Raw genomic sequence first — 26146 nt, forward strand, 5'->3', positions numbered from 1 at the left:
CGGGCGGGGAAGTGGCGGGGAGGCGAGAGTCAACCGTCCAACACCAAATCCACCGGATGGCATCGCTTGGGCCCTGACTTGATTACCAGGACTACGGAAGACCACTTCGAGATAAGCTGCGAGGCAACACGGAGTGAATCCATCCGGATTCCTGGGTGCCGAGGCACTTTGCGTGAATACTTTGCATGGCGAATAAAAGAGATGGCCCGCGGTTCATTATCATTTGCTCCCTTCTGCCGCGGGGCGTTGGCCTGCGGTCAGAAAGTCTGATCGTTGACTCGCTTGTTCTGAGTCGGCCTGTCTGAACGCCTCAGAAACCCAGGAGTTCACCACCGCGTATCGCATTGCGTATTTCGTAATTATATCGAGGTCATGCCGCTTTTTTCGGCCGGGCATTGTCCGCTTTTCGGTCGTCTCCAAGACCTCTTTGAATACCTGATTAGGGATTATTCGATCGAGGTGGCGCCTTGCTTAAACGCGGTGAACCGAGATGTTTCACGATGGCGTCCATCAGACTACCTACATACTACTACATTAGGTACTCCGTATGTGATCACGAATGGTGCCCCCCACCACCCCCCCACAAACGCTGACTTCACTAATCAAAGTGCAAGTGGCAAGTAACTTTTGGGAACTGGGGTTTCTCGGTACCTGATTCTTCACAACATGCTGTCTTCACTATTTACTCAGCATGTTCTAACACAGGCACACATATCTCTATTTACGCACCGAAGGGCATGCCTCATAAGGTAATCAATCCACTGAAACCGGCTGACCACTCTCGTCCACCAGGTGCTTATCTATCTTCTCCGGAGCCCCGCCGATGCCAGTACAGATGACGCGACTGACACCGGTTTTGAGCGTCATCAATGTCCTCTGCTCTAGCCCGCCGAATTCGTTGGGACGAATCTTCTCCGCGAATTCACCCTCCCAGCCGGGAATATACGGTATGATGCTTCTGATCACGCCGGCCACGAGGTATGCATGCTCCTCCAAGTAGTAGATGACGGCATTTGGACCCGCATCGAAGGTGTATGCTGCCACGGTCTTTCCTGCTTTTCGGTTGGCCGTCTCGACTGCGTTCATCGCGGCCCTTGACACATCGTTCATGTAGTGGATGGGTGGCCATGAATCGAGACAAATCGCGTGGAAGGAGTTCGAGTCCTGCATGGTAATGCGACCGAAGGCCTCGAAGTCCTTCTCATGAATGGCCTTCTCGATCTCTTTCAACCTCCTCGGCACAATGTCCGTGAACCTGGCAGGCGCGAGCGTCGAAGTCTCGACTGTGGTCTGCATACCTGCCGTTGATGGGACACCCTTCTTCTCCGCACTCACGACAAGAATAAGTGCTCTGAGGTCAGGCCAGTGTGAAGCTGGAGCAACCTCCTGGGCCTTACTGTCACTTCCGTCCTCTTTAGTTCCCGCTCTCCAAGCCACAAAGCCACCCATCAAGCTCCGGCAGGCCGAGCCAGAGCCTTGCCGGGCAATGAGAGATAGCTCTTCAGGAGATTGAGGCAGTTCGTAGAGATCAGCAATAGCCCTGACAAGTGCGGCGAATCCAGCAGCAGAAGATGCAAGCCCGGCAGCGGTTGGGAAATTGTTCTCCGAGACCAGTCGAAGGGTCATCTTGGATAATTTTGGGAGCGTTGCATCTTTGGCCTCCAACTCGGCTCGCAGCGAACGTAGATGTTTCAGACAGGCTTGTGTGCGCTTGGAGGACTTGATGTCTTCTTGTTCTCCATTGAGGAGCAGAGTATCGTCGCCAGAGTAAGACTCTGACGCGGATGCGGTGGTGTGAGTTCGCAGGGACTTTTGAGACAGAGTCACGGAGAGCGAGGAATTGGTGGGGAGATTTAATACTGTATCACGCTTGCCCCAGTATCTATTTCAATGTAAAAGAGATGCATATTAGTGTTTTAAGTCTTTGACCACACACAGCTAGTTCCGGGGCATGAAGAAGACAAGACAAGGTGGGGATGTGGTTTTTGGCGTACCTACTTGATCACAGCAATGTTGACAGGCGCAGTGGTGCTCGAGCGGTAGAGTTGCGGTGAGTCTGACATGGTGAAACGGGCCGACAGCTAACTGACATGCACCAAAGTGTGAGTAGAGGAGGAAAAAGGAGGTATGATATTGGAAGTAATGGGAGGCTGCCACGAGCAACAAAATGCGCTTGAATGGAATAGATTTACACCGCAAAAGTAAATATTGGAGAAAATGTAGCGGAGGAAAGGAGGGGGATGTTGGGGCCCTGGGATTGGGCAGATTCAACCAGCAAGTGCGACTAAACCACTTCTGCGCTAGTGTTCCCTCTAAATCTCCATTCGGGCCTTGCAGCTCCCATAGCTTCATTTTATGATATTGGACTTCATATCTCATACTCGGTGCAGGTACCTTAAAACATTATATTATTGATCCAGTAAACGATCCTCTATATCGACAATGGGCTGGTGGAAAGCAGACCCAGTCCCCGAACCTCCCTCTTCGTCTCCGCTCCCCCCACCTCCTTCACACCCTCTTCCCACCTCTACATCGTCATCATCAGCAGCCGCCGAGTGCCCTGTCGACCCTCAAACCCGATCGATATGGCTCCAACAAGCGGTAGCCCAACAACAACAACAACAAAAGAAGATACAAGCAACAACAGTACTTCATAAACAACAAGAGCTTCCCCCGTCACACCCGCCTATAAACCCACACACTTTAAAGTCCACCACTCCAGAACAATGCTCCTCAGACCGGATATCCCAATCAGCTTCCTCCTCCTCCGAATCAGCACCATCAAATAAAACAGTGCGGCCCACCACAAAACACACTTTATCACACGAACGAGAAATCTCAACCATCCCACGCGCCCAACCCCCCTCCAACACCACTTCCACCCCCACTCCCTCGCCATCCAACTCGGAACAAGAGACCGGCACCTCCACCAGCGGGCACTGGATCTACCCGTCGGAGTCGCAGTTCTACAACGCCGTGCTGCGCAAACAGACCGCCACATCGTCCTCACCCACGGAACTCGCACAATCTATGTCCGCCATCATCCCCATCCACAACGCGGTCAACGAGCGCGCCTGGACATTGATAAAGGCCTGGGAAGGCGACAGCAGCGCATCATGCGGAGGACCAAAGTTACTCTCGTTCAAAGGGCTGGGCGCGGGTGCATTGAGTCCGAAGGCGAGGATGAAGACTTTCGTCGGGTACATCGAGCCGTTTGATCGCCATGATTGGGTGGTGGAGAGGTGTGGTGGCCAGACGGTCGAGTATGTGATTGATTTCTATCAGGGCAAGGCGCCGGATTCCGGGGCTGCGGCCGCTGCGGGTAAACGGGCTCGCCAACAACAGCAGCAGTTAAATTTTTATCTTGATGTGAGACCCAAGTTGAACAGTCTGGAAGGTTGCAGAATGAGGTTTGAGAGGTTTATTGGCTGGCGCTGATGCCACGGGAGGGAGATAAATAGCGACATACCAGCTAATCTATGGGACCAGAGCGCATGCCTTCAACTCAAATGTAGTCTATGTGTAAGATATGTGGGAGAAGCGAACAAATAAATGAGCCAAGAGAGATACTTAACTACGCCGAAGCCCAATGAACTAAAGATCAAGTCAACTCGAGTCAGAGTTGTATGTAATTGTAACTCTTATTCCTGTCTGAAACAAAATCCGCTATCCGTGCAATTGCTCTGTAGTCAAACGAAGGGAATGAAAGATCGGTGGTCAAAATTATAGGACCGTCCCAAGGATCCCAATGTGGTATCTCGATGAATTCAACGGAAAAAGCAGGATGCCAGCCCGTTACCACAGAATCCTTTGCATGCTCTCCCCAGCCCCCAACGCCTTAATCTTCAATTGTTCTTCGCTCAACATCCCACGCAGAGGGAAACCGCGCCGTGTACGTCCCGATACCTCATTCAGGTAGCAACAAGGGGGAAAGAAAAAGATTCGCAATGATTGAATGGTCTCGGCCGTGGTTTCGTTTCATGTCGTTAATCCGATGGTTGCAGTGGTGCCTCCCATAACATAAGAAATTCGTCTACATGTCGAGTTGCCTTGAAGCCGCCACAACTCTCTATTCTTTGAGTTTGGTGCTGTTTATTTCATCGACGTGGCTTATTCACCCTGGAAAAGCATTTTGGTTCCAGCAGATCAACGGAGCGGTTTTCCGGTGCCGAAATGTGCCCGTGTGAGCCAGTTTTCACCAGTTGCCAGTCCGGATAATGGGCTGTTCCATGCCATATGAACCTGAAAATAATTGCTGACGGATGCTTTGCTGTGCTGGTGGAGGTGAAGGGCGTAGCCAGCCCAAGGCGTCGGCCAGGGCTTCGTAGGCTTCTCGCATTCTATTGCCACTCTTTTCATTGTGGGCCCTCAATTTCTCTTCCCATCCGCTGTATTGTAATTGAAAACCTCCTCCTCTCTTGCTTGCTTCTTTGATGACGGTGGCCCAAGCTCGAGATATTTCTTGGTATGCATTCTGTTTGGCGAGATTGTATTGCACAGTATCCCACTCGGGAAGGTCGTGAATGATTTGTGTAACTGCATCTAAATATTCCAACGAAAGAGATGATTGCTGCTCATTTGGTGGCAAGAAATGAGGAGTGAAGTCGGTCAGGGCGTCGAGCAGTTCGTTCCATTGGGGTCGAACTCGGTCATATGAATAATCGGACCTTGGATTGGGGTCGAGGGGAAACGACGACAGCAATCGATCATGATATTCTCGAAGGACTTGTAGAGTGCTAGTGATGCTTGGTCGAGGGCTGACTTGAATGATTTCATCTCGAAGTCCAGGGTTTCGGTCACATAGTGATTTCAGGACCGATCGAAGCGAGTCTTTGTCAAGTGTTTCGAGTAGTCGGTCAACCGAGAGTGGCCGTCCAGTCAGGTTTGGGCGAATCTTCTTCCTTGACGATGGTGGTATAGGTAGTCGGGCATTTGAGATGGCGGGAGATGTGGTCATTTCATCGTCTCGGTCTGGAGAAGGAGATGCCTTCCGTTTTCTCGAGGGGTTGGCTGAAGACACTTCAAATATCGACGTTAATGGCTGTCAGAAAGCAGTGCATGGAAAGATCTTACTGGATCGACTGGGGGAGAGTCGAGTATGCTCGTGGAAATGGGGAGGGACAGGAGGGGTTGCCAGGCTATTCATAATGGCTGGATGAGGCGGGAACTGATTTGGTGTTTGTTTGCTGTCGAGGTGGTGGGAGGGTGAATTCGGGGGTTCAAGAGCAATATGAGATGTTTTCAGGAAATCGATGGGGTTGATATGGAGGGTAGACCCCTCCGTGGTTGTACACAAGGCCGGCGGTGAGAGATGGAGGCGTTGGTGGTGGTAATAGTGTGTGAGGTGTGATGTGTGATGGATAGGTAGGTTGATGTGTGAGAACTGAGAAGATGGGATGGTGGATGGAAAGAAGGTGAGTTTGAATTGGACCAAAGCTGCTCGGCGGGATGATTGGTCACCAGGCCCCAGTTCCTCTCAGGCAGTGGCATGGGTGGGAACTGGCGACTAGGAACCGGCTACGGAGTCTGGGAGGTGCCCCAGACGCTCCAAGTGGTCCCTAAGAGCACAGGTCCCTCGTGATGCCCTTGGGCACTAAAGCTACCTGGACCCTGGCTAACTTAACTAAGTGACGGGTGCTTGGGTACCGGCTAACTGGGTGTTGGGCCTGCTGGCGAGTGCACTGGCACCTTGGAGCTTGACAGCCAGTAGTGAGCAAAGCCTCAGCAGGGCAGGGTTCCCGCTGTGCTCGCTCTTGGCTGTGGCCCCTCTTTGCTTATTGTCGTCCCGTGGCCCAGGGTTTGGTGGCTTTTCAAGGGCAGCCTAACTCAACAGTACGGATACCGGAAGAGAACTCAGACTTCTCGACAAGAACAAAGGAAAAGGCCCAGCGTTACTCGCCCGCTCCCTTTCTTCGTCGGACTCATGCACGAATGCATCTACTTTTCAAGTCAAAGTACTAACGTAAATCATTATGGGTGTTCAATGCAGCTTTCAGCCGCTGCAAGGCAAGAATTGCTTGAGACTGTCTGTCCAAACTATTGACATCTATTGAAACCTCTATGACGTTGTCGCTTCGGTATCCTCGAGTTTCACCAACAGCTCATTGATTGATGATGACATTCTCAGGCAGGAACATAATACCTGTGCCACGCAACCCATTGCAGGATTGAACCTCTCAACAGTGCCTTGGGTATCATGCAACATCCGAACTCCCGTCCGTACTCACTCAAATGCGCTGGGAAAAAAAGGCCTACCGCCGTGAGGCCTTGTGGGGATCGCAAGACTAGAGATACAATGACTGAGCTGCCACTATATCTCTTCTTACCTTGGTCAGTGCTTCTTCGAACTTCTTCTCCAATTCCTCACTACCCATTACCTTCGAAGCCTCCGCCATTTGACGTAGAGACTCTTCGAGACGTCGGAACGTCCGAATTAGGCTTCCTTCGTACACGTCCGTCATTTTGCTATTCCATCGTCAGCCTAAAATTTTCGGGTTCTCTTTGTACTTACCAGATCTCTCCAAATGACTTTCCGTTGGCCCACGCGAGAATGACCGGCATCAGCCCCCATTTGAAGCTTTGGACATACTCGTCCTCATTCAGTGCAAGTTTGGATTCGATCGAGACCTTCGCGATAATTCTAGCTTGTCGATGGATTTCGCGCAGGTGCCGTGCAAGATCCTCAGGCAGAATCGGGGTGTCTTTGATCTGCTCTTCAAAGACGAAGCAGCTCATCACAGCGGCGCATTGTTCCGGTGTCATGTCGTTGAAGAATCGGTTGAAGAGGAGCTCACTCAGCATCAGCTCATCGCCTGTGCTAATTGCGCATGCCACTCGCGCTTTCAACTGCACAACCTCGTCTTCGTTGATAAATTGTAGTCTGCGGAGAACGCGTTTTCTGCATTTCAACTCGTCCAACTGCATAATGGCATGCGCATCCTGAATTTGTTTCTTCAATCCTTTGATTTTATTGGTTACCATCACTTTCTCTGCGTATTGATTGTATAGTCCTTCAAGTCGCGGTGAGTTGTGCAGAGGATTGGCAACCAAGCGTGATTCCATAATCTCAATTTTGCGCAGAAGCTCCTTGAATGAGTTGTCCGTGATCTTCAGATTATCGATGGGATCGAGGACAGCAAGACCGTCTGGAAATCGTCTCTGCACCTCGCTAAGAGCTTGTGCTATCTTCTTCCTCTCCCCTGAACTGCTTATGTCTTGAGGTGGGAAAATTCGAATGTGCGAGATCTTCTGAACACATTTCAACAAAACAGGAATGACTTCGATCTTCGACTTCTCACCCGGTTGTGGAGGGCGAATTCCAGCGGGAAGTGATTGGAAAGTCTTCGTGCCAGGCGTCGCCCCGTCAGCACACTCTAATGCGATATCAAGAATCCATTCTTCTTGTGGCGTCAGTTTCTCTGTAGACCGATTCGAACCTCTCTTAGCGAAGTTGATAACTGCACCCCAACCAAAGTTGTGCTCGCCATCTTTGACTTCAACCAGACGACCAGGCTGCATAAATGGGAGACAATAGTTGGGGTGGATGATCACATTCCGCATGTCCTCGGCATATATGTCCAACTGTTTCCGAAGCTCATAGTAAGCTTTGATGGCATTTTCATCTTCGATGACCATTGATGACTTCTCAGCTTCCAAATGTTGAAGTTCTCGTTCGAGACCCGACACGCTGGCGGTATTCTGAAATTGATGAAAGCATCTCTCAAGCATAAATTCCGGAGAGATACCCTCCACTCGAAGGAGATTGAGAATCATGTTGTAGCCAAGATAGAATGCTGAGTTCAATTTGTCCTGTTCACCCCGCACAATCTCTTTGGCAATCCCAGGCTCCATTTGCTGATCAATCATCATGATGACAATTCCTCTCTCGTCCAGCCCACGACGTCCGGCTCGTCCAGACATCTGAATGAACTCAGAAGGCGTCACCCATCGTTGAGAGATACCATCAAATTTGCGAACACTGGTGAAAACGACGGTTTTTGCGGGCATGTTTAAGCCGATTGAGAAGGTTTCGGTTGCAAAAAGGACTTTGATTAAGCCTTCCTGGAACAGAATTTCAATGGTTTCTTTCAGGATTGGCAATAGTCCCGAATGGTGGATGCCGATACCTCTCTTCAACAGTGGCAAAAGATGCTGGATCTGCGGGAGGGTCTTATCCTCAGGAGAAAGCATTTCCAACGCGCTGTCGAAGACTTTGGCCACCATGGCCTTCTCTGATTCGTCGTTGAATGTCATTGAGCTCATCTGAATGGCATATGCCTCACAGTCTCTCTTGCTGAAGCTGAAGACAATGACAGGGTTATAATTTTTGGTCATGATCATGCGGACAATCTTGTAGATATCGGATGGACCTTTAGTCCCACCTTTGTTCAGACGCTTGTCCTTGCCTTTTCCTTTGCGACGTGCCATGGCATTAGCAGGGTCGTCGCCTTGTTTCTCGGCGATGGTGCTCATGGCCTTCTGGAAGTTGTCTTCTCGGAACACTCCTTTCTCGTCTACAATGAGATGAATACCGTCTGCACCAGCAGGGAAGAAGTAGTGCTGCAGTGGAGTTGGTCGGAAATCGGTATAGACAACGTGACAAGGTTGGCTGTGTGTCTTGGTAATCCATTCTGCAAATTGCATGGCATTGGGAATTGTGGCCGACAAAAACACATAGCGGACTTTGTCAGGAAGAAGAATAATGGTCTCCTCCCAAACGACACCGCGAGTCTTATCTCTCAAGTAATGGATCTCATCAAAAACGACCCAGCCGACCTCCCGCATGATTTCTGAGCCACGGTAGAGCATAGACCTCAGAATTTCAGTGGTCATGACCAGGCAGGTTGCTGTAGGATTGATGGTAACATCACCGGTCATCAATCCGACATCTCCAAACTCAGCTTGGAATTCTCGATATTTCTGGTTACTCAATGCCTTGATAGGACTGGTGTAGATAACTCGTTGGTTATTCTTCAGAGATTGTGCAATTGCGTATTCTGCGACCACGGTCTTGCCTGCACTGGTGTGTGCCGACACCAAAACACTTTCGTTTCGTTCAATGGAAGCAATGGCGACTTGCTGGAAAGGATCAAGTTGGAAGCTCCATGTTCTCGCAGGTTCGGCGGCAGTCTTGTGTTCGGAAATGGGAACATAGTCGTAGTCGGGCGGAAGGGCAACTTGATGTCGGACCTGGTGGGACAAGATAACCTTCTCTTCATTTTGAGATGCCTGTAAGCCAGCAGAAGCAGCGACTTCTCTTGATTGCTCGGTCTCGAAGGTGTCTGTTACAACAGGTTCTGGCTCGTCAGCAATGCGCATGCGTTTAGGGTCAGGCATCGCGTGGTCCGGAGAACCATCCGCCTGGGGTTCTCCCGAATGGATGGAATTTCCAGCACTAGAAAGAACTGTGTCATTGCCATTGGTAGTGGTGTCTTCGACCTGCGCAGCTTTCACTTCGCCGTTAGCTTGTCGCTTCATTCGCTTCTTCTCTTTCTTTGACGGCTTAGGCGCGGCCGAAGGGTTGTCGTCAAAGACGTCGAAGAGTTCGTCCATCTTGGAGACGCACTTCGCAATGAAAGTCTGGGTTGGGAGTTGGTGAGACTGTGAGGACCAAATCAAAGGATTGGATTGAATGAACTTGGGCGCAGGCAAAAGAGAAATTCCATATCGGCGTCCCCAGAAAGAAACTTTGCCGAACCGATGCCAAGACTTCTGAAGCTTGGAGGGCAGCTCCTTGTGAGTGGACTGATCTCGTCTCTCTGTGACTACTTCGCTTTTCACCACCACCATTGTCGCTCTGAGAGAACCTTCAAAAGGTATCTTTGGATTCCCGCTGTCTAGACGCACCATACTGATGTAGCAGATGAACGCCCAAGCCCTCCTCCGCGCCAGAATCGCAACCCATACAGTCGCCCGCCGTGGCTTTTCTACAACCCGACCCCGGCGTGACCTTTTCAGTCCGCATCATTATCCCGAGGGCCCCAGGTCGAATTTGCCTTTCAATCCCAAGACGCGTTTCTTCTGGTTGAGATATTGGGTCTTTATGAGTGCGAGATCCCGCCACCAAGTTTCAAGAGTTGAAGAACTGAACTGAACAATTTACAGGTGCTGGATTTGGCGTACCCTTCGGCATGGCTGGTATGTTGTCTTGTAGCTTACAGAGAGCTATCTGCTAACAATACGGTAGCTTGGCACACACTCAAGGCATAAACAGGGATGGATTCAGAATCGAACAAGAGAAATGTTGAAACCACATGGAGTTGATTGAGGGAATGGCGATCCCAGACTTATTGTACAGAGCCAAACAACAAAGAATATATCACTTGAACAATGTAATCAGCCTATCTCGGTACTCTATGCATCTTTCCTCGTACTTAGAAGACTCAGATTTAGTACTTCCGCATCCTCAAGCCCTGCCAGAGCAATGGTCTTTGACCGATTTGTCTCTCAGCCAATCAAAGTAGACAAATTGGGATATTGAATTAATTCTCCGACATACATTTTGATTTTTGACTTGACCAACTTTTGCCCGTAAATTCTATTCTCTACACATACATTACCAGCACCATAAGTCTCCAGAATGCGAAACCTCAAGACAATCGCATATCATGAAACAAGACTAGATCCAAAGGTGTCATCACGAACATTGCCCTTGACAGCAACCGCATGGGATACAGCAAACGACACTGTGATTTGTGCCTTTGGGCCTACTCCGACTCAACCTGTAATTGAATTGAAGCGGCGAAGGTCAAATCTTGCGGCCTCCGAGGAAGCCTTCATTGACATCACATCATGGGATGCTCCTTGTCCTCTGCCAGATCTTGAATCTGACGAAATTTTACTTCTTCAACATTTCTCTGATGCCGCCACTTCTTGCCTTGTCCTGGCTGGCGGAGATGTCATTGTGGTCCGAGAAGAACCTTTGCCAGATCAAGAAAAGATTGAAATTGTGGGAAGTGTCGATGTAGGAATATGTGCTGCGACGTGGGCCCCGGATGAGGAACTACTCGCCATTGTCACTCGAGCAGACACTTTGGTGTTGATGAGTCGAACTTTCGAGCCACTGAACGAAGCCACACTTTCCGCCGATGATCTCAAGGCTTCAAAGCATGTCTCTGTTGGCTGGGGAAAGAAGGAGACACAGTTCCAGGGAAAGCGGGCCAAAGCCATGCGAGATCCCACGATGCCAGAGAGGGTCGACGAGGGTTTACCAAGTCCCCATGAGGATGGCAAAGTCACTGTGAGTTGGCGAGGCGATGGCCAGTATTTCGCGATAAATAGTGTGGTCCATGATCATCGCCGAGTGATCAGAGTTTTCAGCCGTGAGGCTGTATTGGACAGCGCCAGTGAGCCGGTCGACGGTCTGGAATCCGCACTGAGTTGGAAACCCTCAGGCAATCTCATCGCCGGGATAAAACGCTCAGAAACTCAGATCGAGGTTGTTTTCTTCGAGAGAAATGGTCTTCGTCATGGCCAATTTGATCTTAGAACTACACAGGAGGACATGGCAACGTGGGCTTCCAGCATCTCCCTTGACTGGAATACCGACTCAACCGTACTGGCACTTTCATTCAAGGACAGGATACAATTCTGGACGGTAGGAAACTACCATTACTACCTCAAGCAAGAGATATTTCTTCCGTCTCTCCTCCTTGGCAAAATACCACTGAGATGGCATCCTGAAACGCCATTGAGGACCACCTTCGCTGAACAATCCTCGATTCTAGACCTCACTTTTCATTTCTCAACATCGATTGGCAGTACTATTCCGCCAAATGACCACGGAATCGTGGCAGTCATCGATGGGCGAACACTTAAGATCACTCCATTCAAACAAGCAGGCATACCTCCTCCGATGGCCTTCTGCGAAGTCAACTTCGACTACAGTATTACTGACTGTGCGATTAGCCGTGACGGTCAGTGGCTTGCCGTCTTGACCACTCATACTCTCGAATTCTGTAAATGGGCTGTTCGCACCGTAAAAGACACCAAGAGCAGTAAGGCTACCACCAAATTCATGCCCAAAATGCAGAGCTATTCGCTTCTATTGCCGGGAGTCAGCACCTCAACAAACACACATCTCCGGTATACCCAGGTTGCTCTGAAAGGGACTGAGGTATACATTCTTGCTCCCCATCAAGGTGCAACCAGCACGGTCATACGTAAAGCAGCGTGGTACGATAGTGTGCCGTTCGCCTCCTTCGATGAATCTTACCCTGGGAGTGACGTGATCGTGTCAGAGGCAAACGACAGCATCCTTGTCGATACTGCACATGAAGCTGTCTTCGTCACCAACTCGACAGCATCGTTGACGCAAACTCTCTACCTGCCCTCGGTGCTAGACCATATGCGTCTTGCACTTCCAGGAGCCCAGCCCAACAGCACACTCTTCAGGCTTCCCGACAACTCAGACCTGCCATATTCCAAGGTCTCCCTATCACCTCAAGGCACATTCTACGCGGACAAGACACTTCTCGCACGAGACTGCACATCCTTCATCGTGACCGACGCACATCTAATCTTCACCACGGCGCAGCACCTCCTCAAATTTGTGCACCTGACGAATCCTACACAAATGCAAGTACCTGGCGATACGCCCGAAGTGGACGAACGATGCCGGAGCATCGAACGAGGGGCGCGAATCATCACGGTGATTCCATCAATCTACGCCGTGGTATTGCAAATGCCTCGTGGGAACCTGGAGACCATCTACCCCCGCGTGCTAGTCGTCTCGGGTATTCGCCAGCTCATTAGGCTGGGTGACTACTTGGCAGCCTTCCTGGCATGCCAGACGCACCAGGTCGATCTGAATATCCTGCACGATTACGACCCAGAAATGTTCCTTTCTCAAATCGCCACGTTCATCGATCAATTAAAGAAACCCAGTCGTGTAGATGAATTCCTGTCGAAGCTTAAAGACGAGGACGTCACGGATACTCTATATCGAGATACACTCAAGAAAAGCCCTACAGCAGGGCTCCCTGCTCCTGCTGATCAAACACAAAGACAAGTCGCTGAGAAGAGAACCAGCAAAGTCAACCGCATCGCCGACGCCTTCATCTCCATCCTCAGCACCAAAGCATCGTTATCGCCAAACAGTGCCAACAACACCAACCACCTCCAAAACCTCATCACGGCACATGTCAGCAAGCGACCCGCTGACCTGGACGCCGCATTGACACTAATCTCGACGCTCCTAAAAACATCCCCGTCAGAAGCCGACGCCGCAATCTCACACCTTTGCTTTCTAACCCCAGACACCAACCGACTATTCGACGCCGCACTAGCACTCTACGACTTGCAACTGACACTGCTTGTGGCGCAGAGTGCGCAGCGCGATCCGAGGGAATACATGCCGTTCCTGGAGTCGCTGTCCACCCTGTCGGAGCTCCGGCGGCGGTACCAGATCGACAACCATCTGAGACGGTATGCAAAGGCGCTCGCCTCGCTGCACGCAATAGGGCTCAACGATAAAAGTGGGGTGAAAGAATGCGACGCCGACGTCCACGAGGAAGCTGAGAAATATACTGTGCGTCACGGACTGTACACGGAGGCCATGGGACTGTACCGATACGATGTGGTGCACCTGGCGCGGATCACACGGCTGTACGCTGAGCATCTGGCAGGGCAGGAGTCCAAGCACAGTGCAGCGGCCACACTGTTCGAGTCCCTGGGCGACCACGCGGCAGCATATCCGCTGTACGCACTGGCACACCGCTGGCGGGAAGCACTATCGTGCGCGAGCCTGGTGGAGCCGGCACTCGACAGGGGCCGGCTCAGGAATCTCGCCACATCACTCGCAACGACCTGCGCCGACGAGTCGCGCGACTATCGCTCCGCAGCAAGCATCCACGCCGAGTACCTCTCAGACATCCCCGGGGCGGCGCTTCTGCTATGCCGCGGCTCGTACTTTGCGGACGCGCTGCGCCTGCTCTCGCTGCATCGGCTCAAAGATCAGATCCCCATGATCGTTGACGGCGGGTTGACGGAGAAATTCGGCGAGATCCTCGAGCTCGTGGCCGACTGCAAGACCCAGCTGGCGTCGCAGGTGCCGCGGATCCACGAGCTGCGGCGGAAGAAGAAGGAGGATCCACTGGCCTTCTATGGCGGCGATCCTTCGTCTATGCTTGATGGTGTAGATATTCCGGATAATGTCTCACTGGCGCCGACGAATGCGACTACGCAAGGCGGCCAGAGTCTGTTCACGCGGTACGGATCGAATGCAAGTAAGTTTGGCGGCACTGTTGCCTCAAATGTGTCGCGGAAGACGTCAAAGACTAAGAGACGAGAGGAGAGAAAACGTGCGCGAGGGAAGAAGGATAGTGTCTACGAGGAAGAATACCTTGTTGCGAGCGTGCAGCGGTTGATTCAGAGGGTCAACGGCATCCATGAAGAGGTCGGTCGATTGGTCAGTGGTCTGTTGAGGCGAGGGTTGAGAGATCAAGCTGAAAAAGTGGATGAGGTCCTGCGAGAGATTACCAAGCTGTGTGAGAGAGCGAGGGTCGATGTTTGGGAGGTCAAGGAAGAAGCCACCGTGGTAATTGAGAGTAAGGGCTCATACGATGTTAATGGGGAAGGCAGACCATCCGGAGCGGATGGCATCTTGTGGGACAGCCAACATCAGTCGCAGGAGAAGAGAGAAGCCCCTGATGTCACTGCCTGGGCATCGAATGAGCTCTTGTAATCATACAGCTTGGAATACTAGCATAAGTGAGATAACCAGCCACAGCAGCGTTATCGTATCGATTGCTATGTTCATCTGACCTCTTCCATTTCCCTCCTTGGGAATAATCGGCCGTTTATACTTCCAGGCGGTCGTTTCCGTACATTATTCGTTTGCTGACGAGGTTGGTCTCTGATATATTCTGCAGTTCTTTGGCTGCCTTGCCTACCAGAAAATGCATCTCGCTGGTCACCATTGTCAGGGGATGTCTTTCCTTGATGAGGCTGGCCGATGATGTCCGTTGTTTGGGGACCTGCGACTGCCTTTTTAGCCTGGTTGAGATCAGCAATGCCCAGGCCAACATCCAGCAGGTAAATCTGGAAAGCAGCCAATAATTCCCGTAATCCGGCCCTAAGTCGCTCTACAATGATTTCAACCTCTTCAATGCAACCCTTCGTTCCGGCCTTATTGGCCTCCACAAAGCTTTCAATTGATGTCAGAGTTTTCGTAAACGTTCGGACAGTCTCGGAGACTGTAGGAGTTGCCTTGCCATAGGTATCCTCAGAAAGGCTGGCTAACAGCATCTTCGTAATGGATTCGATCACGTCGACGATTAATGCTTCATTGCCAGTCGGGGATCCCAGCACAGTTGCATTAATCTTAGCAGAATTTGAAGTTATGAACAGAGAAGTCACCGAGCTTGGTAGTGATCCCAAGGTCTGCGTGATGAACCTCTTGAATGGAGGGCTGAAATAATCAAGGAACACTGACTCGACAGCTTTGGTGGTCTGGTCGACGGGCGGCCGCCAGGGGTTTTTATCGCTTACAACCTGACCTATGGTCTCTTCTACTAGCAATTGTCGAATAGTTGGCTTGGGTTTTGGTGGGGTTACCGACTGATCTGGTAGCTGAGGCACGATTCTTGGCATGGTTTTGATATGTTGTTGCTGACCTGCCACAGCTGGCTTTGGAGGAGGCCCGTTGATTCGCAGTTCAATGTCCTGCAAGACTTTCAGACCAGATTGCAGCATTTGGGGCCACATGGGGCCAGTAGGTCTTTCGATATCTTCAAAGATTGTCTGTCTTCGATCCTTGTGCTTCTGGGCAATAATGGTCAACTCCCAGAAAGCAAAAGTCTTCACAATGCTCTTCGCCTTTAGGCCCAATAAGAGCGTCCCATTCGGATCTTTGCTAGACGCAGATAGCGGTAAGCCCATTTTCGTAGGTTCTTGCGTGAAATATATCAGGAACAGGCTTTTGGAAATAGCCCATGTGAAGAGAAGGAAGACACCAGCTAGATAGCTCTGAGTGAGGTATGGAATACCCAGTGGAGGATAACCACTTGGATATGCATCTGCTCGTGAAATTTTAAACCAAAGCTTTGCAAACGCAAGGTGGCACCCCCAAAGAATTTTTCGGAATAGTAATGTGTAGAGAAAGGGACCTAAGCCGATCCAGATTGCTGCATCTCGAGCACTTCGCAGAATGGCGGGTCCGAAAGCTTGCCTGACCTGGGACCATCTTGATTCAAGTGGGTGTGTGTTCTGACTTGCTACATCGGTAGGGGCAGAGGCGGATGGTACCTTTGAGATAGGGATTCGTAGTGAAGAATAACCGTAGTAAAGGTGAGTTATCGCTGCCGCCTGTGCGAGCATCAAGGCATAGGCTCGGAAAAAGATAGGGCGTTCGTTCAAGCGGTCGGATGTAGTATGAGATCCCTTGGTTACCCAGCTCAGATCTGGAGACGACCAAATATATGCTTCACTAAACCAGAAAGCGGAAATCGAGTACCAGAAGAATGTTTTTAAAGCGACCAGGCTCAACAAGTTCCTGCTGAGTGTTGCCAAAGGTGGAGAGCTCGTCCGTAGGCCTATATCCAGTGTTCCTACCTGGAGACAGAAGATTGAGAGGCTGGAAAAGGAAAACACCAGGGCTTTGAGGAAGGCTGGCCCAATAGGGAACCATGACCAGAAATATTCTGTTGATATTAGCGCTCTGACTCTAGAGGTCGAAGGAGATAGTAGCGCACTCTTCTGAGAGCCAATCCAAACAACGTTATTCACGCCGAGGGTGAGGGACCGCAGGACGGTGTGAGCAAGCCTTCGGTGAAATGCAGACCACAAGTAACGTCTGTATCCGCGCGGAGCGGGGATTACGGGAGTCGGAGTTGACATGATTACGTTTGATGATGTATGGCGTAGGGAATCATGTCAGAACAGCAGCCATCGACCAGCGTAATCTGCTAAGTACAGTAGAGGGTGGAGGGTGGAAGGTGGAAGTGAACATGATTGAGGCTGCCAGTAAACAATGAAGGAACGCGGGCATCTTTTTTTAGAGCGCAGTCGCGAGGCGCGGTACGGGGACGCATTTTTATCTTAAGTGCGGCTACATCACGTGGTCAGTATGGATTGAATGCGGAGGTTGGAACCCTGGGAAGTTGGAAGGCTCAACTGTGATTCTTGCGACCAACTCACTCTCCCAGGCTTCCATCATTCGACATCAAACCCAGTTCGTTCCACCAGCTCATACCAGCTCATACTCTGGGAACCACCATCTCAGATTTGTCGCAGCACGATATATTGTACCCTCTACTTCTCTCTCGACTCCCCAACCATGTCGTTTGACAGGCTCTCTTCGCTGGAGTCGCAATCTACCACTACCCGCCGGCAAGATGATCCCCAGTACAGAGACGACCCCGAATTCCAAAGATTCACCGAGTCGCTTTCTGAGAAACTATTTGAGCTAGTCTCAAACATTTCCAAAATTTCGAACGAGATTGGTCGTCTCGGCACAAAGCGAGATACCCAAAGAGGTAGAGAGCGGGTTCATGATCTGCTAGAAGAGACGAGAGATGGGTTTAAACAAGTTGGCGAAGGGATAAAGAGGGCTCAAACATGGGAGAATCTAAATGTGAGTGTTTTCCTCGGTTGTCTATGATTCATTTCTGATTGCGAACAGCCGTCGCAAAGATATACAAATCAAAAGCTATCCCGAGAGTTCGCTTCGGCTCTTTCAGAATTTCAGGTTGTGCAGAGGCGGGCGATGGAAAAGGAAAGAGCATCCAAAGCTGCACTAGAAGAAGCATCTTCTGCTCAGTCACCCGCGGGAGAAGGACAACAACAACTTCAATCATTGGAGGAGCCAAGACTGGCCCAACAGTCGGAAGTAGACTACCAAGAGAACCTGATTATCGAAAGAGAAGGGGAGATTCGACAGATTGAGCAATCTGTAGGCGAGCTCAATGAGCTATTCCGAGACGTCGCCCATATTGTTCGCGAACAAGGCGATATGATCGATGCCATTGATGTCAATGTGGAGAACACATTGACGGATACCCGAGGAGCTGATGTTGAATTGAGAAGTGCAAGTCGCTATCAGAAAGCTGCACGGAACAAGGCTTGCTGCCTTTTGATGATCTTAGCTATTGTCTTACTGATTGTCATTCTAGCGGTTGTACTCGGGTGAGAGACCTCCATACATTCGGCATTCTGAGGAGTTCTTGGGGCCATTGTTCTTTACTTTGTACAGATCAGCAATAGCTGTTTGGTGTGATCTATAGATCAGATATGCAAATCTTATACTAATCACTCTTGAGTGTCTTCAGCATCCAGTATTCATTATTCATTACTCAACCGCGAATCCTCTTGATCGACTCAGCCTTGTGCCAAGAACCAGCCTTGCTCCCAACGCGTGACGTCAATCTACAGCGACCCACCAGATGCACACCTCTTCGCGTCTTTCTCCTTTGACGACAACATAAACACATCCTATTGCTCTTTTCCAACTGCTCTTCTCCTGAAATTATCGTTGTATTAGTATTCGTAATGGCAAGATATGCAGTCAATATCCCCTTTGCAAAGACAGCCTCTTGTCCCAACAAGCGGTAACAGCGTCACGCCGCCCGCAACATCTACCCACCTGAACCATAAAAAGAGAAAGTACGACAATGAGGATAGCGAAGAGACGGATTCACTCCTGCAAGAGACATTCACTGCATACCTTCTGTCCAACTCCCCGAGCATAGCCTTCAAGGCCGTCACGTTAGTCGCGAGAGCGTGCCTTCCTCTCGCCTGGCTCAACACGTCTGCTAGTGCCTCACAACCATCACCACCTGTGTTTGAGGCGACGATTCAATCTGTGCAGGAATGGGAGCAAAGAGTCTTACTGGCAAGGAGATTGCAGAATGGAGGATTATATGCCATAGAAAGAGTCGGAGGAAACACTTATCTCGCATGTCCTCTGCATAGTTGGGTGTCCGAAAAGTGGTGCAACAAAGCCGCCATAGGGATTGTCGCTGATGTGGACCTGAAAGTCCTGGTCAATCCAAGGGGGCCCCCATCTCACGCCAGGACATTGTCTGCTTCCAGCGCCAGTGCATTGCCCCCACCCAAGAGTCCGAAGAAGCCCACAAATCGACGTGGTGCCCTGGCCAGGAAATCTATACTCATGTCCAAAGATCTTGTCAGCAATAATTTGACACCTGAAATGTCAAGCTCTCCAGGCTTGCCTCAACAACACCAACTGCCGGCTCCTGTTCTTTGTGGACCCTCACCAATTACGTCTGGCCCTCAAATTGAACCGGTAGATCCATTCAAAATCACCCTACCTGCGCAGATAGAGGGTTTACCGCCCACAAATCCTTCAGAAGCGGCAATTCAAATGTCCTTTGAGGAACCAATTTCTTTCGAGCGACTCCGAAATCAATATTTCGAGCATTTATACACCTCTAATACCTCTCTAGCTTTTTATGTCAAGGGTCCACTCAGCCGTGCTCGTGCACATGTGCGAACTGCCAAAGACTCAATCTCTTCCATTATTGAACTCGCCGACCACTACAGGCAGAGCATCCTACCAACGGCAAAGATTGACCTTAAGTTCAAGGAATCCTTATTAAAGGTGGTGAATGAGTTACCTGCCGATGATGATGGTGGTGGTGGGGAGACTCAAAAGAAGAAGAGTGGGAAGAAAAGATTCAAAATTGGTAAAGACTCACTTTGGGCTAACGAAGAAGGCTTCATTCGAAAGTGGTGGCGTGGTAGAGGAATAGAAGCAAGCTCGACCTCGACAATCAACCTTGTGGACGACCTCCGCAAGCGGACAGCAGAACTACGAACACGGGAGACCAAGATGCAACTCTTGCTTATTCTGGAAGTCATGCTGCTAGAATTGGCTTCTGCCCGATTGTCCGATACGCCAGCACCATCGGACCCTCGAGTCAAAGTTGAATCTATCGAGATTGATTCTGCCACCATGATTGGGAAAACACCAAGCAACCCACCAAAAAAGAAACGAGATCTATCCGGCGAATTAGACACAATGGTTGATCGACTTTGTATCTGGCATACTGTCAGTTTCGAGGATTTTCCCGGGAATGAGAAAAGGAATGACCCCTCGAAATCTAAGTCCAACGACACGCTCCGGGATTTCTGCAAAGATGTATTAATTCCTTTCTACTCAGTCAAGCTCCCGGAGCAAATCAAGTCACTTTCTCGAAAGCTTGGTGGTTCTGGAATTTCTCCTCAAAGACCGAAGCTTCTCACTCGATCATCAGGCCTATCTCGTTCCAAATCATCCTCTTCGACTATGCCAAAGGTACTCCCAGGGAAAACATCAACCAAACGTACACTCGAACGAGTCCTTAGTGAAGACCAAACCCACCGTCATGCCTCACCACCCGTACGTTCTCGGGCATCCATTGGTCCGGTGAATCCGATCATCCCTTCTCTACAACGAGAGCCTTCGGAGAGACCCGATTCACGAAGCGGCATGCTCTCTAGGGCAGTCAGCTTTAGCAATCGCGAGGTTGACTTGGTTGCAGACTCCAAGGTCCATGAGGCCAAGCGTCAAAAGCTAGGCCGGTTGGCAGAGCAAAAGCGAGAACTCGAAGCTGCCATCGAAGCACTGAAGAAGCCAAACCGGGGCACTGTTGCTGGCGCATTCATGGATGAAATTGAGCATCGTAAGGGCCAAGGGGTTGCGCAATTGGTGCAAATTGCGGCAACACCACGAGCACGAAGAGTGAGGCACGGAGAGGCATTTGAGCCAGAATTGCCACCAATGCCCGCAAGTCTGGTATCTCGGCCACAAGATCTGATGGTTCCATCCTCGACCACCAAACCCCGCTTTGGCCTCCTGTCCACGAGCAGCGTCCCTCACGCAACGGCAACGAAGAGAGCAGTTCTACCTGCTATTCACGAGACGCCATCTCGAGGACTGGAAAGAAAAACGTCCAACCCATTAGCCCTGTGTCAAGGGTCACGATCCGCCCCCCATCTTGACGGTGTCGCAGCAACACTAGCCCCACCTCGCACAAAAGTCCACCTCGAAAGGTCTAGCCAAGGCCAGCTGTCTCCACACCCGGTCTCCGATCTAAACCTTCCATCTTCCAGCATTCAAAGTCCCAACCGAGGCGGCCCACGGATGTCGCGATCTCTTCGGCCAGTGTTATTCACGCCCATCAAGAGGTCGGACGTGAGCATTGAAGATGTGTTTCGCGACGCACCCGAGATACCAGAAAAGGCAGGAAAGACGATGGATCGGGTAATGGGTGGTCGTGGCGTCGAGATGGATCTAGATCTAACACTCACGATCACTACATCCTCCCCATTCCCTACTGTAGACCAGAGCGAAGACCAAGCTAGGGCAAGACCACTGGCGAAGCAGACTGGCGGCTGCAGCGCAATACTTGAAGGGAACTACACCGATGAAGGAAGCCTTTACGCTCAGCTTGGATGGGATGATGATTTTGACCTTTGAGGTCGCATTGCCTTGAGGGGATGTATTAGGCCGAGCCAGCATGGCATGTACATGCCAGACACGAAAGAATACGAATAGATGAAACAACGAACGAACGAACCTTGTGAATTGAACAAGGGAGCCAGTCACAAGATAATCATAGCCAATGTGAAGTGTGAATGAAGAAGAGTATCATTGAGGTCTCAGACACCTTGGGCCCCTTTGCTCGCAGTGGCGCAGGTCTATATAGAGCATCTCAATCGCATTAAACCACTATTACAGTGAAGTAGTTAGTGAAGCCTATACTCAAAGTGAAGACATGCCCCAGGTGCCAGGCTGGGATGGTCAGGGACATATCCTGCCCGTATTATTCCACACGCTCCGTTAATCCCAATCCAATCATTTAATTACACATTCATGTCATGCAATCAAAACATCTATTTCGATCGTCTCACGAATTGACTCGAAATGACCCTCCCCTCCCTCTTTCCCCAACAATCTAAAGCGCAGGATCAACATTCATCAAGTCATCACTCATGATATGCAGGACCTGGGTGAACGTCCTCAGCCTGCGTCCAGAGATGCCGTCCATGAGGTTCGCGAAGTCGAGGAGCACGCGGCGCGCGGACTCGTAGCCGCCCTGGTGCGTGACGCCGTTGAGGCACAGCGTACCGCCGCACTTGACGAACTGGTAGATCACCGAGAAGCTGTGCTCGTCTTCACGGTTGGTGGTCAGCATAAGGTTGCTATTGGAGGAGGTAGACGGTCGGTGGTCAGGGGTTTGTTGTTGATGGTGGGGGTTAAGGAGTAGGGAGGAGGAAGGGTTGGAGTCATCTGTGAAGCCGAGGTCGTGCAGTTCGGCCCAGTCGGGCTCGACCTCGACGATCTCGACGGGGGCGGTGCCCTGGCGCGACGAGCCGCGGCCGCCGGGGGAGACCATGAACAGATACAGGCCCAGCACGAGTGCTGACGAGAAGAGCGCCATCACGGAGTGGTTGGTCACGTTGTCGGAAACGCGGCGTTCCGACATGAGTTTAAAGTTCTGGGCCGCATGGACGCACGCTCGCCGGGCTGATTGCGTTTGTGCCCAGTGCGAGATGCTTTCGAGAGCGTTGGTCGCCGGTGCGGCCCCGTGACGTCCTGCGGCGAGTTCGAACATGCGGAAATCCGCTAGCAGCATGATGCAGATGCTGTGCCAGAGGACCGTGCAGTTCGTGTCGTCGATTTTGGACAGTGGGCCGGCGGTGTGTGATCCTGCTAGTAGGGCTGGGATCAGTGTTCGGGCACGGGCGTCCCCTGAATAGACGTGCCAAGGTATGAAGGACCCGATCATCAGTGGGTCAGGAGTCATTAGTCGATGGTACGCTTCTAGGACCTGGATTTGGAGGAGGGCTAGGAGGGCAGAGGTGCCTAGATATCCGAGTTTGCCTGATGATTCAAGCTCCGGTTTGTGTAGGTCGTCGATTCGGAACATAGGTGCGTTTTGGCTCTTGCCGCTGCGGAGCAGGGATTGCCATTGTGTTGCGGACCTGGCTTGGAAGAGGGATTCATGACATGGGGCGATGACACAGACGGACTCGGACCTGATGATGGGGGCTTTAGATAATAGATGTGAATACCACGAGTCTGCGAGTAGGAGGCCTAAGATGAGGCGTTTTGCGGACTCGATCCTGCACCAGGCTTTCCATCGATCGTCTGATTCGGACATTTCCGACAATAGGAGGTCTAGAGATTGTCCATCGTTGGCGGCGAATAGTCCATTCTGCTGAGCCATCGAAATCAGGCTGACGTAGAGCATTTGACATTGGTGGAAGGTGTCCTTCTCGCCTGTGATGACGGACAGATTGAGAGTGAGCAACGCCGTGCCAAAGATCACGAGCTGTTGAGATGTTGGAACCGAGCCTCGCGTGCATGCTGCAACATCGTTGGAGACGCGTTGGAGAAAGCTGGGAAACATTTTGCCGACGAATCTCGTTGCACCTGTCGTTCCGAGGATGCTCAGACCAATCAGACATATTGCGAACAACATCGGTGAAGGGGTATTCCTCACGGAGAAAGTGGCAACGTGGATGAAAGGGACAGTCGGGTGAAAGCGACGGAAAAAGAGTCCTAGTGCAATGTCCAGAATTTCGGCAGGTGGAAATTCGTCGCTGGCAGTTGCGGCTTGTGCTGCAGTTAATGCCGGGTCGAGCATCGGTTGAATTCTGGGGGAATGGAAGGCGGAAGGGGCAGGAGTCCGGAACTGGTCTCTGAGACGTATGCGGCATTCCGTGTCTAGACCCCAGTTAGACGTTGTCCTGAAGTCATCGGCAGCGTTTGGTGATTCTGAGAAAAGGTTGTCCATTGGCAAAGAAGCAACATCCTTCCAGAGCACGGTCATGATGCGATAGACCCGCCCGGGACGCGGATTCCAACACCGTTGCACCCTTGAGAAGCGCTCTCTAGGGACTTTGGCGATATTTCTCGTTCTATCGGCCACGTCATTTGCGCGACCAGTACCATTGATGGCCTCCTTGGAGTCTTGGAATTGCTGGTTATGATCTTGAAGGCCATAAGCTTGTAGAAAATCAGGAGACTGGTCAAGATCACCCAGTGAAGGGAACAGCCACATCTGAAATGGATCATGGAAGTTGTTTTGATCGGCGGTATCCGCTGTCTGAGGGAGCCACTCGATATTGTTGGTGTCCAAGAATTGATTGGGCCCCATTTCGGATCTGGGAGTCTGAACAGGGTTTCCAGGAGTGGTGACACTGGTGTCAAAGTTGGAGGCTTCGCCAGAGACCTGAGACGGGGAAGGCTTTTGAGCATGTGACGAGGTGGAGGGCTTGTTGGTCATGGTGTTGAGGGGAGAAGCGACGTTCCATGTTGCATTAGAAAGCTGTAAGTTAAGGGCATGATGGGATTGACTGGTCGAACCATCGAGGAATGGGTGACCGGTAACATCAAGGGAAGAAGTCCTGTTAGGGGGGTGAGTGGAATCGTTGCTGGGAGGTGGCAGGTAGTTGCTGGGTGACAAGATCTGCATCAATGGGATTCCATTTTGAGGGCCATTGAAGAGCGCCGAAGGAGAATTGATCTCGGATTCGTTTGGCTGTGTTTGAGGAGCAACACCCTCTGAGATGGTATTCCTCCGAGTGGAGGCACTTGTGGGAGCATTTTTGTCATTTCGTTGAGCATGACATTTCATATGACGGAATAAGACATCACTGGTTAGGGTTGCTGGTGTTGGTTATTGGGCTTAAAGCAGAGGTAGATGGGGTCATGTAGGACTTACCTTCGTGAAAAAGCCTTGTCGCATATAGTACAGGGATAAGGCCGTTCACGAGTATCTAGACGACAGTGAGATGATAGTCGGGACCGGATTGGAAAGGATGGAAATGGTTAGCTTACGCGAACGTTCATGTCGTTTGAAATGTTCAGTCTTGGTGAAACGGCGACCACAGACGGTACATTGTCGTAATACCATGATTGACGTCGAGATTGACGTTAGTGGAGGTATACACAGCAGAAAGCGAGGTATGTGGTACTGTGTCCCGCAAGGCGGTGGTGGAAAGGGAAATGTGGGAGGTGGAGGGAGGGAATGGAAATTGACAAAATAGGAGATGGAAGTAGGTTGAATTCGGATCGGAGCTGAAAATGACTGGACATGGGCCAAACAGCGAGATTACTTAGGACAAGCCAGATGGTAGGGGCGAAGGATTGGACATGGAGTGGGATAGGATACGGAGATGGGACGAGCAACAAGCGAGGTCGTTGGCGTGAGGTTGTTACTTACTAGGCGGAGGCAAAAGTCTGGAGAACTGGGGAGAGGTGAAAAATGTGGACAGTGGGAGTGGGAGCTTGCCGCCCCCGTGACTAGACTAACTTAGTTATCTGTGTGCCTAGCGGGTGCCCAGCGGATTGTTAGCGGGTGCTAGCTGCTATGCGGAGCACTAACTACTACCGACTAACTACTAACCACTAGCTACTACCCGCTAAGTGCTAACCGCTGGCTGCTAACCGCTAACCGCTAAGCACTAACCGCTAAGCACTAAGCACTAATCACCCAGGCGTAGTGTTAAACGGGGTACGAGTAACAGGCTGCTGGTACTGACTTCAGGACTTCGTATTATCCAACATGTTCCTATCTTCTACAATACTCCGTACGGATTCCTTTTCTCAATTGCGACGGCCTGCATGAGCCACCCAACGGCTGGATTTGGGAGGGTGGATATGAAGCTGGATTTGAAGAGGCGAATTGGAAACGGCGCAAAACAAGCCCCCTCCTTCCTTGTTGTGGTCCGGATCAACTTAGGGCCCCGAACGGTTCGTCCATGGCTCCTTCCTTCTTGATCGACGCCGTACCGGAAGGACAAGGGCAACCCACTTTCCCAAGGTGACTGGTAACTTTAAAGTCATCTTTTGTGCAGCACGAGCATTTGTACATTTATCTGACTCTAACCCTGGGTCTATTCATATTCAACCGAGTCAACCGAGTCAACCCCTCATTACTCGTATTGCACAGGTTCATCCTCGACACAACGAGACTAAGTCGCAATTTTTCTTCCCCCACAAAAGTGGATATAGGTACGACCCTCGGCTTCGGACACAGATCAATGCCCGCGACAGCCTCCCCAGCCCCATCATGTGCCCTTGTTCTTTACCCTTTTGTGGTACGGAGAACCCTGGATCGTCATATGGGGCTTTTCCGGATCTTTACGGAGTACACAGCCGAGAGAGCTCAGAAGCTTGCTCGGCTTCATTGTGAGC

General features: G+C 50.9%; 10 protein-coding genes across 10 annotated transcripts; 5 read left to right on the plus strand and 5 right to left on the minus strand.

Annotated features, from left to right (window-relative positions):
* Positions 1-753: 753 nt before the first annotated feature.
* Positions 754-2063, minus strand: A1O9_07748 (diphosphomevalonate decarboxylase; the record flags this gene model as incomplete). Its single annotated transcript, XM_013403303.1, has 2 exons — positions 754-1882; positions 1999-2063. 2 exons carry the CDS (start codon positions 2061-2063, stop codon positions 754-756), a joined length of 1194 nt encoding a protein of 397 aa, XP_013258757.1.
* Positions 2064-2442: 379 nt separating this feature from the next.
* On the plus strand, positions 2443-3438 carry A1O9_07749 (uncharacterized protein; the record flags this gene model as incomplete). The annotated part of the gene is made up of 1 exon (XM_013403304.1): positions 2443-3438. The coding sequence occupies one exon, from the start codon at positions 2443-2445 to the stop codon at positions 3436-3438; it is 996 nt and encodes a 331-aa protein (XP_013258758.1).
* A 757-nt stretch (positions 3439-4195) lies between these two features.
* Positions 4196-5146, minus strand: A1O9_07750 (uncharacterized protein; the record flags this gene model as incomplete). The annotated part of the gene is made up of 2 exons (XM_013403305.1): positions 4196-5019; positions 5074-5146. 2 exons carry the CDS (start codon positions 5144-5146, stop codon positions 4196-4198), a joined length of 897 nt encoding a protein of 298 aa, XP_013258759.1.
* A 1138-nt stretch (positions 5147-6284) lies between these two features.
* A1O9_07751 (uncharacterized protein) lies at positions 6285-9552 on the minus strand (the record flags this gene model as incomplete). The annotated part of the gene is made up of 2 exons (XM_013403306.1): positions 6285-6465; positions 6512-9552. 2 exons carry the CDS (start codon positions 9550-9552, stop codon positions 6285-6287), a joined length of 3222 nt encoding a protein of 1073 aa, XP_013258760.1.
* A 325-nt stretch (positions 9553-9877) lies between these two features.
* A1O9_07752 (elongator complex protein 1) lies at positions 9878-10048 on the plus strand (the record flags this gene model as incomplete). Its single annotated transcript, XM_013403307.1, has 1 exon — positions 9878-10048. A coding segment is annotated over one exon (171 nt), but the record flags the coding sequence as incomplete, so codon positions are not given.
* Positions 10049-10579: 531 nt separating this feature from the next.
* A1O9_07753 (uncharacterized protein) lies at positions 10580-14683 on the plus strand (the record flags this gene model as incomplete). The annotated part of the gene is made up of 1 exon (XM_013403308.1): positions 10580-14683. One exon carries the CDS (start codon positions 10580-10582, stop codon positions 14681-14683), a length of 4104 nt encoding a protein of 1367 aa, XP_013258762.1.
* Positions 14684-14754: 71 nt separating this feature from the next.
* Positions 14755-16836, minus strand: A1O9_07754 (uncharacterized protein; the record flags this gene model as incomplete). Its single annotated transcript, XM_013403309.1, has 2 exons — positions 14755-16640; positions 16692-16836. The coding sequence occupies 2 exons, from the start codon at positions 16834-16836 to the stop codon at positions 14755-14757; spliced, it is 2031 nt and encodes a 676-aa protein (XP_013258763.1).
* Positions 16837-17275: 439 nt separating this feature from the next.
* On the plus strand, positions 17276-18127 carry A1O9_07755 (syntaxin 7; the record flags this gene model as incomplete). Its single annotated transcript, XM_013403310.1, has 2 exons — positions 17276-17572; positions 17621-18127. 2 exons carry the CDS (start codon positions 17276-17278, stop codon positions 18125-18127), a joined length of 804 nt encoding a protein of 267 aa, XP_013258764.1.
* A 369-nt stretch (positions 18128-18496) lies between these two features.
* A1O9_07756 (uncharacterized protein) lies at positions 18497-21418 on the plus strand (the record flags this gene model as incomplete). Its single annotated transcript, XM_013403311.1, has 1 exon — positions 18497-21418. The coding sequence occupies one exon, from the start codon at positions 18497-18499 to the stop codon at positions 21416-21418; it is 2922 nt and encodes a 973-aa protein (XP_013258765.1).
* Positions 21419-21896: 478 nt separating this feature from the next.
* Positions 21897-24233, minus strand: A1O9_07757 (uncharacterized protein; the record flags this gene model as incomplete). Its single annotated transcript, XM_013403312.1, has 1 exon — positions 21897-24233. The coding sequence occupies one exon, from the start codon at positions 24231-24233 to the stop codon at positions 21897-21899; it is 2337 nt and encodes a 778-aa protein (XP_013258766.1).
* Positions 24234-26146: the final 1913 nt, after the last annotated feature.

This window comes from Exophiala aquamarina, assembly GCF_000709125.1.
Source record: "Exophiala aquamarina CBS 119918 chromosome Unknown aczIA-supercont1.6, whole genome shotgun sequence".
In the NCBI taxonomy this organism is placed as follows: domain Eukaryota; kingdom Fungi; phylum Ascomycota; class Eurotiomycetes; order Chaetothyriales; family Herpotrichiellaceae; genus Exophiala; species Exophiala aquamarina.